Raw genomic sequence first — 23,529 nt, 5'->3', positions numbered from 1 at the left:
ATGAGCTTTAATGGATGAAATTAAAGGGAATTTCCAAGGATCTTCACGAATAATTAGTTCTGAGAAACTCCAGACTCCAGGTGAAGTGGAAGGAGAATTACAAGATACTTCTGAAAGAATTTCAAGGGAAGAAGATTTGAGGTGAATTTCGAAGGAATACTATGTAAAATTTCAATGTTGTTCCTGTAATCATCTTTGAAGAATCTTCGGAGATGAACTAGCCCGTGACTAAAAATCTCCTAAATCTATATATATTAGGCCGGAATAAAGGGGGGGGGGGGGATAAAAAAAAAATAAAACATAAAATTCGTTTTACATTATATCTAAACCGTATATTTCAAACGCTAACATATTTTTTTAGCCTCCGGTTTAGCCTTTTTACCACTAATGCCACAAATGTTGACTTTATTATGTGTAACACTCGAGTTATCAACAAGACATTTCGCGCATAAGTTTTTGTATCCTTTCAAGGAAGAACATTTTTAATAATGTAGATGAATAGGATCAAAGCAATTGATTTTTGGGTATTGATAAATTCCGGATAAACCATCAAGCGGAATACCACAAACGTAACAGTTCTTATGAAAATAAAAACGTTCTGTTTTCGATACTTCCTCCCTATCCAAATATAACTCAGTTTTCTCAACAATTGTTCGTGCTTCAAAAAATCTAACTAGACGTATGGATTAAGGAAGATCTATTCAACAAAATCCAAGCGTAATATTCAAAGAAAGGAGCCAAAACCCATCCTGGCTGAACATAAAAAACCAAATTTTAACAAAAATACGTAGTTTTGTCAATTTAAACCTGACTTTGGGTGTGCTTGAAAAAATAATCATCACATATGAATTCAGCAAGGTAAATTTTATAAAATCTAAGCATAACTTTCAAAGGACAGTATCAAAATCCAACTTAGCTGAAAAGGAAAACCAAAAAAAAACCTTTTCGAATTACAAACCCGGTTCAACCTTCACGTATGGATTCAGCAAGGTCCATTCTAAAAAATACAAGCCTATTTTTCAAAGATATGAGCCAAAATGTAATTTGGCAGAACCGAAAAACCAAATTTCTATGAAAATACGGATGGATCCAGCAATTCGGTAAAATCCACTCCTATTTTTCAAAGGAAGGAGCCGAAATTCAACTTGGCTGAACAAGAAACCCAATTTTTTATAAAAATACGTACTTTTGAGAATTCAAACCCAGTTTTCTAAAAAATTGTGCATGCTTCAAAAAAATTTAGCATCACGTATGGATTCAGCAAAGTCCATTCTATAAAATTCAAGCCTATTTTCAAAGATCGGAGTCGAAATTCAACTTGGCAGAACAGAAAATCAAAGTTTTTTTTTTAAAATACGTACTTTTGTGAATTTAAACTCGGTATTCTCAAAAATTGAAGAAATTCAACCCTCACGTATGGATTCAGCAACTTCTATTAAAATACAAGCCTTTTTTTCAAAGGTAGAAGCCAAAATTCAGTTCGGAAAGAACAGAAAAATTAATTTTCTATGAAAATACCTTCTTTTGTGAATATTAACCAGGTTCGTTCTTCCGGTATTCAGCAAGTTCCATTCTATAAAATCCAAGCACAAATTTCAAAAGATTGAACCAAAATCCAACCTGGCTTTAAAAAAATCTACCATCACGTATGAACTCACAAAGGTCTATTCCATAACATCCAAGCCTGTTTTTCAAAGGACGGAGCCAAAATCCAACTTGGCTGATCAAGAAACCCAAATTTCTATAAAAATACGTACTTTTGTGGATGTAAACCCAGTTTTCTCAACAATTGTGCTTGCTTTAAAAAAAAATCTACCATCAAAATGAACACACGAAGGTCCATTCTTTAAAATCTCAGCCTAATTTTCAAAGGATGTGAATCTCACAAGAACGAGGAAGGGATCTAAGGGAGCGGAATCTACGTTAAAAGTTAGGTAAATCAATTCAGGAAAGCTCAGACTAACATTCAATATAATTTAATCACTCAACAGAAAAGTTTGGACTCCCTAAGGAAGGTTTTGAACCACTTCAGAAAAGGTTGGACACCATTTGGAAAATTTAAGCTCAAAAAATTGTCGGTTCACTTCGGAAAACTTCCTACACTTTCACTAAGCAAGATTGTGTCCTTGCCAAATGCCAAAGCAGTTAACAAAAATCTGAAGCTCACTTAGGAAAATATCAAACCCGTTCTGACTAGTTTGGTTTCAGTTTGGAAAAAATTGAATCAACGCAGGAAACCTTGGATTCATTTAGGAAAAGGATTAATCAGCTAATGTTGCCTCACTTCAGAAAATGCGAAACCAATTCTTTAAAGATTGGATTTGGAATATGTTGAATCACTTCAGGAAAGTTTTGACAACTTTAAATAGGATTGAATAACATAACATAAAAGTTTAGACTCAGTTATAAAAATATTGATGACTTATTCGAAAGTTTGAACTCACTTCAAAAAAGTTCAGACTCAGTTTTAAATCTGCTTTGAAAAGTGTCACCTCAGTTAGGAATTTCTTGAATCGTTTCTGATTTGGTCTCACTTCTAAAAAAAATTAAACCAATTTTTAAAAGATTGGATTTTGGTCGGAAATTGTTGAATCACTGTAGAAAAGAATTGAACCATTAAGTATCATTGTAGAAGGTTTGTAAGTTAAGAAATGTAGATCGAATGCAAAAATCTGGCGACTACACAGCAAAAAAATAATTTTGATATCACGTCAAAGTGGATGCACTACAATCATGTCGAAAATATGGTGTAATATTACTTGCTAAAAAGGACAAAATTATCATTAATACAATGCATGAACTGACATTACGCTGCTTTTACTGCATTTGTTTATTTATGTGGTCATAAAAATTACATGAAATTTTCGACATGATTGTAGTGCATCCACTTTGATGTGATATCAAAATTATTTTTTTGCTGTGTACGGTGGGCTGGGCACATCGTCATAATGTCGGATAACGACCCACTGAAAATGGTTCTTTGTAGTGATCCGACTGGGACATGACGAAGATGTGCGCAACGAACAAGAGGGATCGATCAGATTGAAAGTGGCTTACCTAGTGAGTTGCCAAACAAGATTAGGAATGATGTTCGATAAAATCCGTTTTCAACAACTGAAACCGGCTGATCCGATTTCAAGGACCTGTCATGCCGTACTGGTCAATTACCAATTTATGTGAAAATTCTTTAAAAGAATAAGGTGATACAATAACAACAACATAATAAAATCTAGCAAGCGAGTATTCATACCCAAATGAATTTGCGAAAAATAAAGATACACTGAAAGTTTTATTTTATTTCCCCCTTGGTGATATTCCAAAATTTTGAAGGGGGGGGGGGTGACAAAAGAAAAACTTGATATTTGTTCCGGCCTTATTATAAATTTATAAATGAATTTCTGTCTGTCTGTCTGTCTGACCCTTATAGACTCGGAAACTACTGAACCGATCGTGAAAATTTGCATGCAAGGGTTTTTGGGGCAGGGAAAGGTTCTTATGATGGTTCGAGACCCGTCCCCTCTCTGTACAGGGGGGCTCCCATACAAATGAAACAGAAATTTTTGTATAACTCGAGAACTAATCAAGCAAATGGAACCCAATTTGGCATGTGGAGGTCATAAGGGGTAGCCCCTTAGATATGAGGGGGGGGGGGCTACGAACAATATAGCATGCTTTTTTAATTGGCGCAAAAACTCAAGCTAATATTGAATCCCGAGCAAGGTCGGGCACACTAAGCTTAGAAAGTATAAAAAAAAATAATTAAAGAACTCCAAAAAGAGATCTTTGAGTATTATGAGGACCATTTCAAGCAATTCACGTTAAAAAAAAATATTTCTTCAAAACCTGTTAAGAATTTACTTGATTTCCCTCATTGGAAATTTAATTTAATTAGCCCCAGTGAAACTAGGTTCAATCCCAACCGTGGCGATTAGGAATCAATTTGGCTCACTTTACTGCAAAATGCCCTGAAACTGATGAAAGCTTGGACTTTGGCTTAATTTTTATTAAAAACTTCAAATATACGTTTTGTCCAAACGTACATAAATGGGTATATACTTATTCATAGACCGTGGACCCCTGGTAATCAGACCATTTTTAATCTGCACTTTTTAGTGTGAACCCCGTTAATCTGCACACCGTGCAAACTTAAAATTACTTAAACGTCATTTAGCACATGGAATGGAGCTAAGCTAAATGGAACGATGCTAAACGGAACGCAGAATCAAAACTAAACAGCAAATAAGACTGCCAGAACCTCGCTTTTTCATGGTCATAGGGTTACTAGAAGTTCAAATTGAAAATGATTAACGTTCGGATTAACAGGGCTCCAAGGTAGTTTGATAGCACCATTAATGGCAGCTTTTCTCAATCTATGGGTCTCAGGAGTTTAAACAACTTGACAATTCGTTTTTATATAATTTCATGAAAAATCGATCTCTATTTAAAACAAATATTATCGGACTTTTTAATAAAGAAATCTATATCTGTCATTCAATTTATTTTGCTATTTTACGCAAAATTACGCGAGCTTCTTGCAATCTTAAATGATGCGTCGATAAATACTGTTTTTTGAATTTTTCGAAAATGCATCAAGGTAAATTTAACCTTAATATTTCACTCTACAATTCGGTATAATGACCTATTCAGCCCGAAGCATTCAGGTAACTGATCTTCCAAGACTTTGTTTCTATGTAAATTTTTAGCGCTTAAACATTCCAGCAATAATGTCTCCGGTAAAATGTGTAACGGCAAACTTGCAATGTTTGAAAAATCCTAGCTCAGCCATTTATTGACGAATTTAATATTTATTTGCATTATCATCGTGTTCGGAGTGTTAAAGCTATACGAATTGATACTAAGTAGGGGAAATGACCAATGTTGGCCTATGGATCTAAGATTGGGCCCATCGTTAAAAATCTGCTATGTATAAATTTTATCTAGATGGACGCGTCATAGAGACGGTATTAATGAATATTTTTGGTCTCTATTGAAAAATAGTCGATTGCTGAATTTATGTATGAGCCCAAATTAGGGGCATTTAGACCATTACATCCATTTCCCCTATCTTGAAAATAACGCGAAATTGCAATCATATCATCACTTTCATTTTTTTTTTGCTGAATATTGAAATACGGCAAACTTTTGAGATTTAAACCGGAAAAACCGGGAATTTCAAAATATAAATTCACTAGTAGAGATGCAATGGAAAACTCGGTCAATATTAAAAACAGTGGTCGAACTAGCATTCTTTCCCTTCCTCAATAACCGCAAGGACGTGGCTGGTGCTTTTATTGACATAATAAAATATTGAGTTTTCAAAACTGGTACAATGATAATGTTCAGCTAAACCCAAGCTATATTCATTTGGTTCATTGTGTTGGATATACATATAGATATACGGAGTAGCATTTACGATTCGTGCGGTCATTCAAACTCAAGCTCATTAGTGAATTCGGCCGTACAGGTCTAGTTTTTGTTTCAAGACACTTGGATTTAAAAAAAAATCTAAATTGTAAGACATTTTAAATTTGGCAGATCCCTAGGCAACAGTTTTGGGGTTCTGGAATGTATATAAAAAGAAGATTCAAAGTTAGGACAGTGGGGTTCATTATGGCTTCGACAATACCCTTACCTATTATCATCAGGGTTACCTCATTGAGTGCTCATTTTTGGTCACACGATGCTCCTCATGCATGCAAGAAATGAGCACTCAAGGACTTAATTTATCCCCTGACAATAATAGGTAAAGGTATAGTCGAATTCGTAATTTTCGCTATTATGGTGGAACTTGTAAAAATTTGGTGAAATCTCAGACTAATAAAAAAACACAAAATATCTAGCTAAGTAGGGGTAATCTTTAGGATCGCTTGCATAACAAATTTGTAGAATTGATTGTATTTGAAGATCCTGGAGTTCCAAGTATTCCAGAAGTGGACGAAAATTCAAAATTCGTACCAACAAGACTTTGATAAAATTACAAGATTCTAAAGTTGCAAAACTAAAATTAGATGCACTTTTTTAAGATCCGAGACATTGAAATACTAAATCTCATAAAAATTATTCTAAAAATTGACAGAGGTGAATTAGGGATCCGTGGGGGGGGGGGGGGGTGTCCGGGACTGGTATCCTTAGGGGGCCCTCATATTATCTGCTTTCTAAGTTTGTATTTCAAATGCGTGATCGTATTATTCCGCCTAGCGTCCTGATATGAAAAAAAAAATGTTTTAAAGATTCAGAAGAAAACCAAATAAAGCCACACTAAAATAAATGAATAAAATGTAAGTACAGTGATCCTGGGCAAATTGATCTTACACCGGTTGAAAAATTCATGTAAATTTCTGCGAGATATAGCGCATATAAAATTAACGCTAGATTTGGCATAAAATTTCGCGATATTTCGTGTAAATTTAAGCGCAATATCGCATAAATTAGCAATATTGTATGCAAGCTTGTAAACGATTTCGTTGTATATTCCAAGTATAGCTCAAAGTTAAACGAAGGGAGATGGGAGATTTTACGCGATAGTTAAAATTCAGATTTTTTTTTCTGTGTAGGGGTAAAATTGGTTGGTTGGTGGTAGATATAAAGAGAAATCTTGATAGCATTTCACTATGACACAAAACAGTAGATTTTTCAATTTTATTTAATTGACGTTCAATAGCATTCAATATCACTTTTCAAACATACAAATTATAGGGTTGGAACGATTTTTGTCCTCAGGGCTTACATCTGATCAACATTCAGAGGAGCTTAATTGTTTTTGTAAAAAATGGCTTTAGCAGTCGATTTCTCGGAAATAAAAGCTCACTCCTTCAAATTAACAATGCTAGCTGGTAGAGGAAATATTCCTCTACCTGGTGGTGTAATTAATTTTCATGATTAAGCTTTTATTTGCGAGAAAAGGCCATTGTTTACAAATGCAATTACGCATCTTTGACATGTTGGCACTGAAATCCACTAAGTTAGAATTAAGCAATCACAAAGTTTGCTAGCCTCCCACCCTGCTTAAGTGTAAATGAGAAGAGAAGAAAGAAACACCAAGAAATAACAAACGCTCAATGTGTAGTGATGGTTCCGACGCAAAGCGCACCACAAAGTGCAGGAACCCAGCAAAAAGACAACATTCCTCTTTGTTTTGCACATCTTAATCTCTACTATGTATGCTATCGTGGTAAGCAAAGACAACAAAGAACTCAAAGGATACGCTAGCTGCTTGTTGTATTTCATTCGCTCCTTGCGCCACATGGAGTGTATCGCTCATTGTGTGGATCGCTGTCTCAAAGATAAGTTGGAGAAGAGTATGCGAAGCAAATGAGAGAACCACACACTTTTTATCGAGTGTTGTGCTAGGCATGCACAAAGTTTCGTTGCAAATGCTCTGAGGCGCTTTCTAGCGCTGGTTGTCCTTAACTTGAAAGTAGCATTTTTCATTGAACTAAGTGTCAATCAATATATTGATATAAAAAATGCCTACATATAAACACAACTGCATTTAAACAGAAATAATATGCATAATTTTTGCTGAAAATACGGTTCGTACAAGGATTTAGGGAACCTACATTCAATAAGAATATCTCATAGAAAGTAATTCGAAAGCCATTTGAGGGGCTAATCAATTTCACACAATATCTATATTTTCCAATTTGAGGAGGATCGCAGTAGGCCGCGCTTGAAAACTGACGTGTTTTTCTTCCGTTGCGTATTTTTCGTTCGTTTTAAATTTGTTAATTTGTTGCTGAAATTAAGTATTCATAAAGTTATCATTTAGTGATGTATCGTGTTTTGTTTGTGTTTGCCTTGAGTAACTCGGTTGACCTTGAATCTAACCTCCAACATCTACGACGAAGTTTCAGTTTTATTGTTCGGTGTCAGTTTTCATTGCCTCCCGGGATCCCGGTTTTCCGAGTTCGGATGACACACTTTCTAGACACCGAAAGTGTGGCATCCGAACTCGGAAAACCGGGATCCCATTCTATTGAGAGATTCGTCACCGTGGGTGAGGTTGAACCCAGTCCGGTTGCTGAATTTGCCCGGGAACGTGCTGATGATGTGTCCGTTGCGAGTTTTTGTGGTGATTTGGTGGGCGACGTTGCCGTGAATCAGCGAGTTTTCCGCTTGCAAAGGGGCTCGGCGGCTGGTCTCTCGCCAATGTCGGAGATTGCAAGTAATCTGAAAGATGCCTCGCTGGATACGCCCAAGACTGGATGAGTGGTAGCTTGTGGCCGCGAACGGTTAATGGGGAAAGCCCTAGACGCGAACCTCCTCCCTGGTGACAATTTGCAAGACAATTTGTGTTTGTTGAAGGAAGTATTCAAATTAACATGGTGAGACCAGTCCAAGCGCTACTTCGTCGTAATCGCCCATTTCCGTTCTATCAATCATAATATCAATGATTTCACCGTGCGCAAATCAATAATAGGTTTTTTCCTATGCGTTAGTTCATTAGCTACAACATAAATCCTGTTAGATAGCATTGTATGAATATTTACGCTCATTGTTCTCAAAACAAAAGAAGCGCTCCTAGTGAATCCCCTTTTTCTATTTTTATCCGTAGAACGAAGAAAATCTAATGGCGTTTCAATGCGTTAGGACGGAATTGAAACTCGTAGAACGAATTTAGAATCAAGAAGCAGTATTACATTTCAAACAATATCTCAACAATTTGTTACTCTTTATCAAATCCAACGGTACGGATAGAAAGTTTAGAAGTCATCTTTGACAGAAATATTCATTTTTTTGTGTAAACTCGTTCTGAAAAGAGAGGTAAAGCGTGGGTTGTGGTTCGTAGGACGGAAATTAGATCAAATACATACATGTAAGTGAAAGTAATCTCGGAATGGGCGTGACTCTCCAGACATTCTGAAACGGGTTGCTGGATCTGCAATAGAGCTATCACCTTCTAACTCCCGGACTAAAGCTGTCTACAATGACCTTAAATGCGACATTGTAGAGAGAGTTCTTCCATAATAACACTACCGGCCACTGGGGGTTAGAGAGAATACATAGCTATATTTTACAATTTGAGATTTAAAACATGTCCAAAAACTAAACAAAATACTCAATATAATAAGTAATCATGCGGAACGATAGCATTATCAGAGCTTATTGATTTTAATACCATTAGATTGTAAATGATTTAATGCAAGAACTTAGTTTCATATTTACGTTTTATGTGATCATTTTGCCCCGTATTCAGCTTAGAGTTGCATTTAGTCTCTTTTTAATGCTATTGTCGCGCTTATGTTAAATTCTCATTTTATGACGGTCGAAGCGCGTCGCTCATAAGCGCGCTGCAATCCCGCTCATAAGGATTCTACACAGGTGTGTAACTTAAATAGTATTTTATGGCAGCGGCTTGAGGATCGAATCCTGGATAAAGAGCCGCCGTATGTTAAATCAATGGGCGCAGTCGTACGGCCATAAAAAGAGAAAAGATGGTATAATCCCATTTTGAGAAATTATCATGGCACACACAATACATAAAAACAATAGAAATCAGTAAAAAGCATTGGAAACATCCATGAAGCATTGATGCCTACGTTAATCTTCAATGTAGACGTCAATGCTTCAAAATCAATCTTCTTAAGAACATTACTTTGGATGTTAAGCAAACACAAAGGACGCAGCCATTCATCAGTTATCGATGTCCTCAATGACCTTTATTTGCAATTAATCAAAGTTAATTTGCTGAAAGATCTTTTACCTCAACTCAACAATTGGTGACCAAAGAGCTCAGATATATTGACAGAACAACGTATAAAATTAAATCAGCAGTTCAGAACTAAACTTTATGATTAAACGTAAAATTAAAATTAATTGCTTAAGCAGAAAAATATGGTACATTAAAAAAATATACTCATATTTGCTCAGCCTACATTTTCCCCCGTTGCCACCCCCCTCCCCTAATTTATCTTAAATTACTCACAATTACTCACACTCTACCCTTTTTTCCCTATTCCCATCATCTTCGATTCTAAGATGGCCCTAACCATGAATCATGATTAACTAAATTGATTTTGCAATTGATTTGACAAAGATCTTTGAATTCAGGGTTCAACTTCAACCATGTCAGAAGGGGCAAATATCGTGTTAGATATTAAGCATTTTAAACTTATGAACTGCTCATAAACTACGTAGACAACGTTGACAAATTGATAAAACATTTGTACGTCTACGTTTTTTTTCCTTGATTATTTTTCCATCGATCTTGTTTTCCGTGCTGAGCACCAATGCTACTGACGCCAGGGAGGCAGCTCCCACACTTAGGACCCTACCTATCGACCCATCAAACTCATGAACCGGGGGACCAACGGCTTTACTTCCCGTCCGAAGGAAGGCGTGGATCAGAGATGTTATACCTCAGAACATCCCGGCGGTGTTGACTGGGATTGAACTCAGGCCTGCTCGGGTGAGAGATAATCACGTTTACCACTACACCACCGGCACCGCTACGTCTACGTTGTTTACGGACAATTAATCTAGAAACATGTGTATGGTTATCTTTATCTGGAAATTTTCTATAGATCATTGGGTTAACACACTGTAAATATCAAAAATTATCTAACAATAGAGCTATTTTCTATTCCGAAAAAAAAAACCAACTGCCGGTGCTTTATGGAACATCCCTAACCCCGATCGTATCCAAGAAAACCCATACATGCGAAGCCATCTCTCCGGTTGCGTCCAAATTCGTAGCATATGCACCACCATCAGCAGCAGCAGCAGCAGCAGTAGGCACACATTTAGCTCCTAGCATCAGAACGTTTTCCACTGTTGTTTATTGGAGTCGGGTCGGAGGTACGCTTTCATAAATCCCACTACAACAAACTGTTTGTGCGGTATCCATTGGGCCAGAAGAAAACAGGGAATTTAGTCATCCGAGCGATATCCATCCATGCATCTACCCATTCATTCGAAAACAGTGTTCAGAGTGTGAACCGCCCCAATCGAGTAAAGCCCATGAAAAACATCAATTAGCAGCAGCAGAGAAGGATTGTTCGATTCCTACGTGGGCCTGCTTGAATTCATTCCGGTGTGTGGGCTCCTTCGTCTATAGAGAGCCTCAGGACGTCGCGCCGCGCTTGTATCACGTTTTCTTTCCAGTACGGACGCCTCGACTTGTGTTTCATACATTTTCGAAAGTTCACAGTGATTCGATGGGGTTTAAGTGACTTTCTTTTACGAGTAGTGTGTCGCCAAAGCGTTGCTGCGATGATAGGGGAAGGATCTATGTCGATATATGCCTCCGTCGTTCCCGTCACCTTCGGCGGCCACCCCTTGTTGTGCCCTTTTCGGATATGTTGACGTTGATGTTGTGTGTTGGGGGTAGAACAAGCATAATGCTGGAAGCTTCCCTAAAATGGCGTGTGGTGTTTAAAAAGTGAAATGGTGCTCCAATTCTACCATTCCCATTGGGAATGCTGAGAACGGGGAAGTTTTCGTTGGATTTCGTGAGTGGAACAAATTTGTCTGGATTTCCGTCGTTCCGTCATTGTCATCGCGCACACTATCAGTGGAAAAACATAGAAAATACCTACAGCTCGACAACAAAACCGAAAACGACGACGAAGACGCGAGGGCGACCGACGACATCGTCTAGACTGGCCTCGACATTGGCAGTCAAAACAAATATTGATTAAAACAGTGCGTGCTGCGGTGCCATAATACATAGAACTGGTGTGCGAAGAAAACTTGTTTGTCTGTTATCGAAGTAAGCGCGTGTAGTGTGCCTGTCGCCGAACAAGTGAGGATAACATAGGCATTTCCCTTCCGGTGGGCGGTCAAAACAACTAGCTCGGAGTGTTGATTATCTGTGGGTGGAGAAGTATCGCTGCAGGGTAGTGTGGTATTCCACGCTGCTGGACGCGTGTGCCTGTTGTTGATGTAAGTCTCCTCCGTCTGCCTGCTTGGCCATCACATTGCATACTCGGCTGTACTGTTATCAAGGCTATCCATCGATTGGTGTATTTTCAGATTTAGGGCATGTGGTTGGTCGGAAACGTGAATAAATACATACCTTATTGTGTCAACCTGCGTTTACTGTTTCATGGTAACTTAGTTTGTGTCACAAGGAACGGAAATATAGGTTCGTGGAAAAAATGTTAGGCTTTCGTGGATGGACGTAGTTTATTTAATACATAGAGTGCCAGGTTTCAAAATAGCTGAACACCATTATACATAACGCTATTATACCGTATGGATTACTAGATCGATCGTCGTTTAACCGAAACTGAATTTTCAGTCATACTTCGGCATATGTCATCAGTATTTTATTAATTTGTATAAAAATACAACATGTTTATATCAAATGTATCCAGGGTGCCAGAACCTTTCAAAACTCTAGGGATTGTTTTCAAGTTTCAAGTTTTTTTTTTCTAGTCGTATTAAAATTAGGTTAGTTTTAAGTCTTACAATCCTCTGATTTTCCACTCCCAAATCTTTTTAATTTCCATAGAAACCCCTAACAACATTTTTTTTTAATTTTCCCAAGAATTTCAAGTTATCTCATTCAAATTTTTGATATAGATGACGGGAATCATGCTCAATAACACTAGGAAAAAAAAAACCAGAAATAATAATTAACCAAGGTGGAAAAGCGATAAATTGGTTTTAAGACTGGTTTAAGGAATCTAAAGCTTGCAAGAAATTAAGATCCAAAGAATAGATTTTTTAAGGTTACGTACTCATGTTTTGCTCGATATCTGAATTTTATTTTCACCAGGACAGTGGCAGATTTTTAAAATTCGGAGTCTAATATAATTTTAAATTTTTCCTGCTTCGGTAAATGTTGAGCATTTCGAACATATTTTTTTAAACCAAGACCTATAAAAGGAGCATAACCTTGAAATAATAGTCCGTTTAATTTTGTCCATAAAATCAACTCTAAACGATTAGTATTTAGAAAATTTTGCAACATTTTGTGACTCCGACAATTAAGCAAAGCGAAATGATAAAACATCTTTAAAATCAATAATTTATTAAAAATTTCAATAAACGTATAATTGTAAAAATGTTGCGCGTTTTTTGCATGAAAAGGATTTTAATATTGTACAATTTGGTGAACGTTCAATACTTAAAGATTTCTTATTTTATCGAAGACATTCCCAATTCCTCATCTCATCTCATCTATTTATATTTAACAACTTACAAAATTATGTTTGAAAACTAAGTTTTGGTAGAGATCTACCATTTTATCCGATAACAGTTTTTCAATAATCATCATTAACTTAAACATTTATAGATAGAGCTGGAATTAGGGCGTAACAGCTTTTGCAAACAATGACTTTCCACACAAATCAACAACACCATCGAATAGGGGAAGACTTCCCCTACACGATGGCTATGTTAGTTTGCGTGGGCGTGTCTTGTATTCCTTGAAATCATCGAGAGAAGTCATAGTTTATAAAATCTGTTACGCCCTAATTCCAGCTCTATCTTGATTTGTAAGAAACATTTTATTTTAGATTTCTCTTAAAGTATGGGTAAGGTTTAGGGAAACGATACTAGAAGGCAAGAACATGTATTTATGTGGTGAGATATGTTGCGAAAATGGTGAAAAAAATCCACTGCCTGCTTTATAATAACTGGAAGTAATTTTTAATTCGAAAGTGCAGATCTTGCTCTTCAGTAAAAGTGATATAGGGTAGAGCCCTACTTCGTCGTAATCGCCCATTTCCGTTCTATCGATCAGAAAAGATCAATAATATCAAGGATTTCACCATGCACAAATCAATAATAGGTTTGTTCTGACGCGTTAGCTCATAAGCTACAACATAAATCCTATTAGAGCGCATTGTATGAAAATTTACGCTCATTGTTCTCAAAACAAAAGAAGCGCTCCTAGCGAATCTCCTGTTTCTTCGTTTATCCATAGGACGAAGAAAATTTAATGTCGTTTCAATGCGTTAGGACGGAATTGAAACTCGTAGATCGAATTTAGAATCAAGAAGCAGTATTAGATTTTTAACAATATCTCAAAAATTTGTGACTCTTTATCAAATCTAACGGTATCATTTTCGATGGTCACCCAAATACACGAACTCATCGACCACTTCGATTTTGTCACCTTCAATCTGAACTCGGGGTGGGAAGCTAACATCGTCTTCCCCAGAACCTCTTCCTCTCATATATTTCGTCTTCGATGCGTTGATGGCAAGTCTCATCCGCCTAGCTCCAGCCTTCAGTGTGATGTACGTTTCCGCCATCGTCTCAAAGTTGCGTGCCATGATGTCGATGTTATCGGTGAAGCCAAGAAGCTGGATGGACTTCCTGAAGATCGTGCCACTCGTGTCTATCCCAGCTCTTCTGATCACACCTTCTAACGCGATGTTGAATAGCAGACACGGAAGTCCATCACCTTGCCGTAACCCCCTTCAAAGGGACTCGAGAATGTCCTCGATACTTGAACGACGCACATCACTCGATCCATTGTCGCCTTGACCAATCGCTTCAGTGTATCCGGAAATACGTACTCTTGTTGTCTTAACCATGGAAACCTCAAATTAAATTTATTGCATGGTAATTCGTTGTATGCACCGTATTTTTATTGGGATTTGAATATGAATCAGTTTTAAGTTAATTTGCAAAGCGTACAACTATACTCCCAGCTCAGTCGGTTAAGGCTACGAAGCAAGTCAATGCTAGATGCGGCTGGGTTCGATTCCCGTCCGGTCTATTAATTTTTCGGTTTGGAAAATTTCTCGACTTCCTTGGGCCTAGGATGGTACAGGCATTGAAAGCTCTCAATAAAAATGTGGAAGTGCTTCAAATAACAAGTTGAGAGTTGAGAGCAGGCAAAATGCTAATATTCTATAAGCAATTAGCTTGAAATGTCATATAGTAGTAATACAAATGATACTTTTATATTCTTTTAATTTCTCCTCAGAATCACCTAGGAATTTTCTTTGACGCTCTTTTCTCAATTCACATGGAATTAGTCAAAGAATTACCTAGGAAATCAATTCAGAACTTCTTTTCTTCTCCCCAGAAATTCCATGATTAATTAGGACTCGAAGTATCTTAGAATCCTAGTTAAAACTCCTTTTTTTCCTCTGCGAAAATTTTCTGGAACGCAATAAAAATTATATGAGCATCCGGAAAATGTGAGGGTTTTATATCATGAAAATTTCAAGATCTAAAGAAAATTCGAAAATTTACCTAAGTTGATTAGAGAACATCAACGAAGTTCCATAAATTAAAAAAAGGCGAGAACTTTTAGCAAGCACCGATATTTTCAAAAAATTCTAGAGAACTCCTAAGAAATTTAGATATTTTTATATTGTTTCATTATATTCAGTGAAGTTCCGAGTACTTCGAGGACGATCAGATAACATTAGAAAATTCACATTAACTTAAGGAAATTTGCAGCGACTTATAAGGAGTTCCTTAGAATTATGGGATATTCCGAGAATTCTATGATTGATTCGAAAACCTTAGAAGCTTCAGGACATTATAAATATGTATCAGAAAATTTACCGGAACATTTGATCAATTTAGAGAAATTAAGCAAGCATAGAAAACTTCTTGCAGGGAAAATTAGTGATTGAAAGCAAAGTAGAACTTAAAGGCAATTAAATTAATTCCAGTAAAATGGCTAGTTCTTTAAAAAAAAATATAGAAACAGGGTAGTCTAGAGAATTTTAAGGAAATTGAGAAATATTCTGGGCAGTTCTAAAAACATCAGGAAACTCTAGACTATTGAAAAAGTTATGAATTAGTTTCGATAATTTGAACTTCAGACAAATCTTGAGAACTTCAGTGACAATCATAGAACTATATTAATTATTTCGCTGCGGAAATTTCAGAATAAATTTGAAAACTTCACAGAAGTACAGAGATCTTCAGAAACATTTCGAGAACTTTATGAAGTCTATGGATTTTAAGGCAAGATCCGACAATTTCAGGAACTATTATGGACATTTCGGGAGCATCTCAAATAAGTTTAGTGTAGTACCAAAAACAGCAGAAATTTCAGGGGAGTTCAGTTCCATTAGTTCCACTAAATTAGAGGGAAATTTCAAGAAGTCCCCAGATTTTCAGAGAACTTTAGAGATGTTAAGAAAATTATTGAGGTTTTCACATAGGTTCAGAAGTTCACGCAAGCTTAAATATTTTTAGAACAGTTCAATAAAATTCATGGTAGTATAACAAGCTTCATGAGAACTGCAAACACTTTACAGAAGTTTCGAGAACTTCGAGAAAGATATTGATCTTGCTAATAAAGCTCTAAACACACACAAAACTTCAAGAAAGAAAAGACATCCTCAGAGCAGAGATGTTACAGAGCAGCAGGGTTGCTTCCACTCACTTGCTATAAAAAAAATGATTATCTGAATTTTGAAATCATTCGATGTTACAATAATATGTTGTACTTGTTTGTTACAAGAAGAGGATGAAAGGCAAGTGTTTGACTAATAAAACCTGCCAATTTTGCTACCAGAGTGTTACAATAAGCGATTTTATAATTCGTGAGCGTTCACTCAGAGTGTCGTAAAATCGCTGATTGTGACTATCTGAAAGCGACTTTGACAGGTTTAATGTGTCAAACACTTGCCTTCCAACCTTGCTTTTCTAACAAGTACAAAATATGTTGAAATGTTAACACTTTAGAGAAGATTCCTGATCGTTATGAAAATTGTGGAAGCTTTAGGAAGTCCGAAAAAGTTTAGAGAAGCTACAAGAAATGATGAGAAGTATTGCGATCATCAGGTTAGTTTCTCAAACTACAAAAGAACTTCAAGGTAGTTTAATCAAATTCAGGAATATTTTGGGAACTTTCAAGTAGTTATAAAGACCTCAGAATAGTCCATTACATATTCGAATGAAGCCTAAAATTCCTCAGAAGTACCATGGAAGCAGATTGCAGTTGATGTTTTTCTCATAGATTTTTTTTTCTCAGAACTCCCGTGGAATGAGGTCCTTAGAAATTATAATAAAATTCCATGAGCATTAAAACTATGCAGGGAATTTGACTGCAGATTCTTTAAAATTTCTTGAAGTATTATAACTTTTCAGTTCAGAATTTATAAAATTTGTGGGAAATATATGCATATTCTAACACCAAAAAAAAAATCATTTGAAGCCTCTGAATTTTAAAAATGTATTTGTTCCTGAAGATTAATCCATTCTGGATCTATAAAGTTCAATGTGTGATACTTTCAGGTATTTTCAGGAAAAATTAAATTCCCTGCGAATTCCCGGTTTTTCAAGTTTTTCCAGGTAGTAGGAGCTTGGAGGTTTAGTCAATATTGAATCTTTCGCTTTAAAGGTTCCTATCGTACATATATAAGTGATTATGAGAATCTAATTGAATAAGTCTAAAACATCAAACATTTATTTGGTATGCCTAATTTTCTTCCCGTTGGTCACTTTTTAGGCCACTATTTGATCACTTATTTCTTCAGCATGGTCACTAAAATCAGTATTTTTGACAGCCTTGATCGCTACCAGCCCTGATGCTAACATTTCTGTGAATCAGTAATACTATCTTCAGTATATAGTTTAAACTAAACCCGATTTATGCGAGAGTATTTTGACCAGTGTATTATTTAGTAAACAATCATGGAGAAATGAAATAGATTGCCGAAGTGTCGGTGATTTATTTTTAATGAAATGAAGTAAATTAAAAACTTAAATTGTGTTATTAACTGATTGAATATGTGACTAGTTTTAAAAGGGCATTTTCCAAAGGATGGAATCATCGTATAGGAATGGCTCTTTTAAACAATTTACATATCAATTCTGTCGGTGTTATTATCATCTTGATGATCCTTTTGACAACCAAAACAAAGCTGGGGACGTGGAAATCGTTCTGGGATAAACCAGCATTAAACTACGCATGTATATTCAAAAGATATACTATACCACTTATATTTCAAGTTTATACTAGGCTCGTTTTGTTGGCAACTAAACGCAGCCTAGGGTCAACCACACGAATAGTGTTTCAGTGTGAATTTTATACTAATTAGTTTAATTTTTGTCTGAGTGTACAATCAACCCTAATTAAAGGGCGAACACGAAATTATTGCGACACATTCAACAGGGCATAACTTTTTTACCCTTGGGTAAAAATCAACCAAATTTTGCACACTTTCTCATTGATGTGTATTGTGTACATGCTGTCAAACTCGAAGTCGTGTTTTTCGATTCAACGAAAATGGAGTTGAACCAACGCGAGTTCTTTCCAAACACCTGGAATTTCCTGACCTGTCGCACCGGCAGTTGGGAAAAATGTTGAACATTCACCATTCAACCGTCTCCAGAGTGTTGAAGCGGTTGACGTTAGACCACGGCAAAGGAGCTGGAAGAAAAAGGCGGAGGGAAAGGTGAAGCGGATGATTAAAGCAAATCCCAACGTCTCAAGCCGTGATTTGGCTAAAAAGATCGGCATGTCGCAGAGCTACGTCCAGAATGCAAAGAAGAGAGCTGGGCTACATACATACAAGGTACAGAACTTCCCAAACCACGATGAGCGGCAACAATCGACGGCTAAAACTCGGGCACGGAAGCTCTACGAGAAGATGCTGACAAAATATGGCTGCTGTGTGATGGACGACGAAACGTATATAAAAGCCGATTTTAAGCAAATTCCGGGGTTGGAGTTTTTCACCGGCAAGAGCAAGTTCGATGTGGACGACAAATTTAAGAAGAAGAAAATGTCGAAGTTCGCCTCCAAATATCTCATTTGGCAGGCCATCTGCTCTTGCGCACTGAGGAGTAAGCCTTTCGTGACAAAGGGCACAGTAAATGGCGAGATCTACAAATCTGAGTGCCTCGAGAAGCGCCTTTTGCCGTTCTTGCAGCAGCACGACGAAGCTCCGCTATTTTGGCCAGATTTGACATCATGCCACTATTCTAAAAGTGTCCTGGAGTGGTATGAGGCCAATTCTGTCCATTTTGATCCAAAGGACATGAATCCGCCAAACTGTCCGGAGCTGCGCCCGGTGGAGCAGTACTGGGCAATAATGAAGCGGGAACTTCGGAAGAGCAAGAAGAAAGTCAAAGACGAGAAGTACATGTTAAGAAAATGGAAAAAAACTGAGAAACTGGTACCGGATGACACTGTAAAGACTTTGATGGAGGGCATCAAGCGAAAATGCGTTCAATTTTACACTCAAGGCTCCATCGATTAACTTTTCTTTTGATTTTTGAAGTAAATATATGTATAAAACTACCCTAAAATTTTGGTTTGATTCTAAACATTATAAGAAAATTGGCATGACATTTTCGGTGTCGCAATAATTTCGTGTTCGCCCTTTATTATTGGAAAATCTGGAATATCGCAAAGAACCTGACCATGAATCCTGATGAATGTGGGCGTCTTAGTGGAATACCTGTATAATGAGAGAGAGAAGGATTAGTAATTTCCATTTAATTCCACTACCTTATTTGCTTATCCTTGACAGATACGCGTATTTTGTCTACAATGTGCAGACTTCTTCAGTGTCTTGTACTAATACTCGACTATTAGTACAAGACACTGGTTCAACAGATTAATTTGAGCAAATTTTGAATTGATTTCGATTAACGTAAATTTTAAGATTTGGATGAACACGAATTATATCTTCAATTCCAGTTCCAAGCAGTGCTATCGAATCTACGTTTCTTGTAACAGTTTCCACGCGAGAAAAAAAAACTCATCCTCCCACCTTAAAACAAGCAGAATCACATCCGCTCTGTTGCCTTCGGTACACGTTGGTACCTATCAGTACAAGACTGCAAGCCATTATTTCACTTTTTGTCGCCAGTGAATGTGCATTTCTGCGAGCGCAAAAGCATTCCAGCCGTGCACACAAATTACCTCATAATCTTGGCTTGTAGTGCACTCTGTTCTGTGTCCCTGTTGAAGTCGTCATCATCTTCATTGCAATTTGGTGCTGGCTATATGGATCTGAGCTATAATATGTGGGAAGAACATCATCGGAGATTGTACACAACACGCATTAATATCGGTTTGGGTCCCCCGTGTATTTATATTTCTGTAGATGAACTTTCTCGGTGTGCGGCAGCAGCAGCAGTAATGCCTGTTCTGTTGAAATAAAGTGCATATCGTCGATCGATTTGGATGATACATTAACACATGTCTTATATACTAGTCTTTCATTTTCGTAAGTGCATCGATATGTAGCGCATTTTTTGCTAATTAAGGAATCAGTATCTTCTACTGGGTCATTGAATTTCAACCCTTTCCACCTTGTTAGTAAATTTCAGCAATACAAATCTAATCTAAGCTTTCGTTTCCTTCCAAATTGCAGAGCACGTCCAGCTAACGGCGAAAATGGAGTTGCGCTGAGAAAAGGTCTTCCACACGTGATCTATTGCAGACTTTGGCGTTGGCCCGATTTACAGGTATGGATGCGGCCAAAAAAATCGCGCGGTATCTTAATCACCGTCATCGTTCGCCTGTTGCATTGACCTACCACTATCTTTGTTTTAACTCATTAGCATGATTTATGTGTTTGGTCATTTATCATTCCCCGAAAAAATGCAACGTTCGTCTGAAACAAAATGAGGTCATCAACCTAACCATACACCCCTTCTCTATTTCGTTGTAGAGTCAAGCCGAATTAAAAGCGCTGGATATTTGCGAATACGCATACCACCTGAAGAAGGACGAAGTCTGTATCAATCCGTATCATTACACAAAGGTCGACTCGCAATCGCAACAGGTACTGACGATCCTCGTCCCGAAAAACCTATCCACACCTCAGGGAGGCGAAAGTTCCATTACCTATACCTTGGATGATTTGAGCAATACCGTACCAGTCAATATTCAGTACAACAATGCATTGAAGTGAGTTAGCCGCGGGATTATTTTTTTTTCTCTCATATTGATAAATTCATTCTATAACTGCTTCCAGTGAAAACTATGTAACCAGCCCACAACCAACCCAGCAGCAACCTCATCAGCAACAGCAGCAGCCACACCAAACAACCGCCCCGTCATACATGGAGGCCACACTGGGTCAGCAGATTCCGACCAACACCACGATTATGGACTCGGTGAACATCGGCGTCGGCACGATTCCCAACACCGAGACGCCTCCACCCGGTTACATGTCGGAAGACGGCGATCCTCTCGATCAGAATGATAATATGAGTGAGTCTGATATTGTTGGTATCCCACCCCGAAGTGGTTCACGTTCACATATGCCCCTATAGGACACACATTCGAGCCTTTTTCTCTTTGCCTTCACCAAATACAGCAAGCCACCTACGAATGTCCATAAGCGGACGTCCTGAAATGGTTCTTCTTGTGGGTTTCTTTCCACGAAAATAAATTGCATTCTGATACGGAACCCTGAATCGAATCTTGGCTGACGCCCATTCCAGGAAGTCTATTATTTACCATTAAGTCGGTTTATTTGCATCGATAAACATTCGGTGGAATTTTTTTTATTCATATAGCATCTATGGAACGTTCCATCCACTTGCAAAGGCTTCCGTCCACTGATTGAATGTTTTGCCAATGTAGTTTTCTACGAAGCAAGATTTTTTTTGTATCTGTAATGTTCGAGATTACTTATTATTTTCGAAATAACTAGGGTTACTTCCATTAATTGCGCTATAAATATGTTTTATGGGATTATGGAATCATATGCTGATATTTTGTATTTGTAAGTAACAAGAAGAGGTTTCTTTTTTGTCTTTATTATCGAGGTTTGCCAATTTCGTTTTATGAGAGTCGCAATTAGCAATTTCATCCTTACAACCTCTTATTGTAGCATGCCCCGTAACGTGGGTAGATCACATTTTCGTGGTACGTGGTACTAGGGGAACCCTTACACTTTCATCTCGATTTTTAAATCAAGATTTAAAGCAAAATATTACGAATATGCATTTACCTCAATACCCTTAAAGAATCCAATTAAGGATAATTTTCAATGTTGAGAATTATGGAGTACCATAGACCGCACCAGTGTTTTTGCCATGATGGTTAATAATCGGAACATCTGAAATCCAGTTCTGTACCCATCTACATTTTAAACTTTTGTCCCTTTAAGTTGCATGCGGCCTTTTGCCTATTCAACCTTGTGTCCTTGAGGCTTTTGTTCATTCGACTTAGTTACCTTACCATTCTGGCTAAGGCCTGAGCGTGCTTTGCTGCCTTGAAGATTCACTGGACTAGCTCGTAGAAATTGCTTTAGAGACTGAGAGATTTATGCTCTGAAGGTTTTCTGGGCTTGCTCGAAAGGTTCTCAGATATTGGATTTTCAGTTTTAAGCCTAGGAATTCCGTATAAACTTAACTGGTAGACCTGCTAATTCAGCTTGAAGACACTCTGGGGTTAACATGGATGGCCTCCGGAGCAATCTATGGCAAAAGGTACAATGCAACTTGAAGAAACAAAAGGTCCAAAAGAACTGCTCATGATAAAAAAGAGTATATTCACATATACATTGAAGTCAGTTAAAGAGTCTGTGAATTTACGCTCTGAAGATTTTGTGGATTTACCCGAGAGGTGCTCAGAGACTGGTGTGAAGGTACTCCTAATTTACCTAGATAATCCTCTGAATTTAACCTGTTAGTCTGGAGATCCTCTTTACTTGCCCGAAGGTCCACTGAACTTGCCAATATAGTTAGTAGAAATTGGTATGGAGATCATCTGCATTTACAACACCCTGAAGGTTTGTTGGACTTGCCCGAAAAGCCCTCAAACAAATTTACTTTGAAGGCCCTTTGAAATTAATCTACAAGCTATCCGTAGCTGCTCCGGACTTTCCAATGGAGTTTGTTTGCGAAGCCCCTTTGGATTTGCTCCCTGATAGGTTTCCTAAACTAGGCCGAGAGGTCCGTTTAAACTAAACTAGACCGCCTCTTAGCTCACCGACGCGGATAGCCTTCTCATTGAAGGCTTTGAAGAGAACCTGGAAGTCCTGTAGGGTTGCTCTGGAGAAACTCTAGGCTTGAATTGAAGGTCCCCTGGATTTATCAATGGAGTTCATAGCGATTGGTTCGGAGACCCTAATTTAATCTAGAAGTCCTCTGGGGAATCTATGACAAAAAACCGAATGAAACTCAAAGAGCCAAACATCAAAATAAACAGAAGGTCGAATAGAAAAATTTAAAAAAATACAACGTCAAAATTTGAAAAACGACGGAAAGGACTGCTCATTTTGCTCATTACTGGTTCAAAGAAGGAATGCATTCGACCTTTTGTCAATTTGACTTTTGTTCGTTCGACCTTCTGTCCATTCGTCTGTTTGTCCATTTTGTCCTCCTAGCTTTCATTTGACCCTCCGTCTGTCGACATTTTGCCTGGGAGATCCTCTAGACTTGAACGTTCCGTGGACTTGCAAATGTAATCTATAGACATTGGCTTGGAAATCCACTGGATTTACGCCCTAAAGCGTTTCTGGACTTGCTCTGAAGGTCCTGATAGACAGGTCGTGAAGATCTCTTAGTTTACCTTGAAGTCCAATTTATGCCTACACGACACTGTTAATGTTTGATTTTCAGGTGAGTTACTTGGGAGTCGCACATACCTACAATACTACAGCCTAGATTCTAGGTAGAAAAACTATCATTCCA

The 23,529-nt window shown here is 37.5% G+C and overlaps 1 protein-coding gene across 1 annotated transcript in view; it reads left to right on the top strand.

Annotated features, from left to right (window-relative positions):
• Positions 1–23,529, top strand: part of Smox (Smad on X) — a 67,295-nt gene that overhangs the window by 42,172 nt on the left and 1,594 nt on the right. Inside the window, exons 2-4 of the mRNA XM_065235378.1 lie at positions 20,253–20,346; positions 20,553–20,791; positions 20,859–21,097. Of these exons, the coding sequence (XP_065091450.1) occupies positions 20,253–20,346; positions 20,553–20,791; positions 20,859–21,097 (572 nt within the window). The remainder of the gene's footprint in view (positions 1–20,252; positions 20,347–20,552; positions 20,792–20,858; positions 21,098–23,529) is intronic.

The sequence above is a fragment of the Ochlerotatus camptorhynchus genome, unplaced genomic scaffold (assembly GCF_037179485.1).
Source record: "Ochlerotatus camptorhynchus isolate MF236.1 unplaced genomic scaffold, CSIRO-AGI_Acam_v1.1 ptg000475l, whole genome shotgun sequence".
Taxonomy (NCBI): domain Eukaryota; kingdom Metazoa; phylum Arthropoda; class Insecta; order Diptera; family Culicidae; genus Ochlerotatus; species Ochlerotatus camptorhynchus.
Note: the sequence above shows the minus strand (reverse complement) of the source record. Positions and strands in the feature narration are given on the sequence as shown.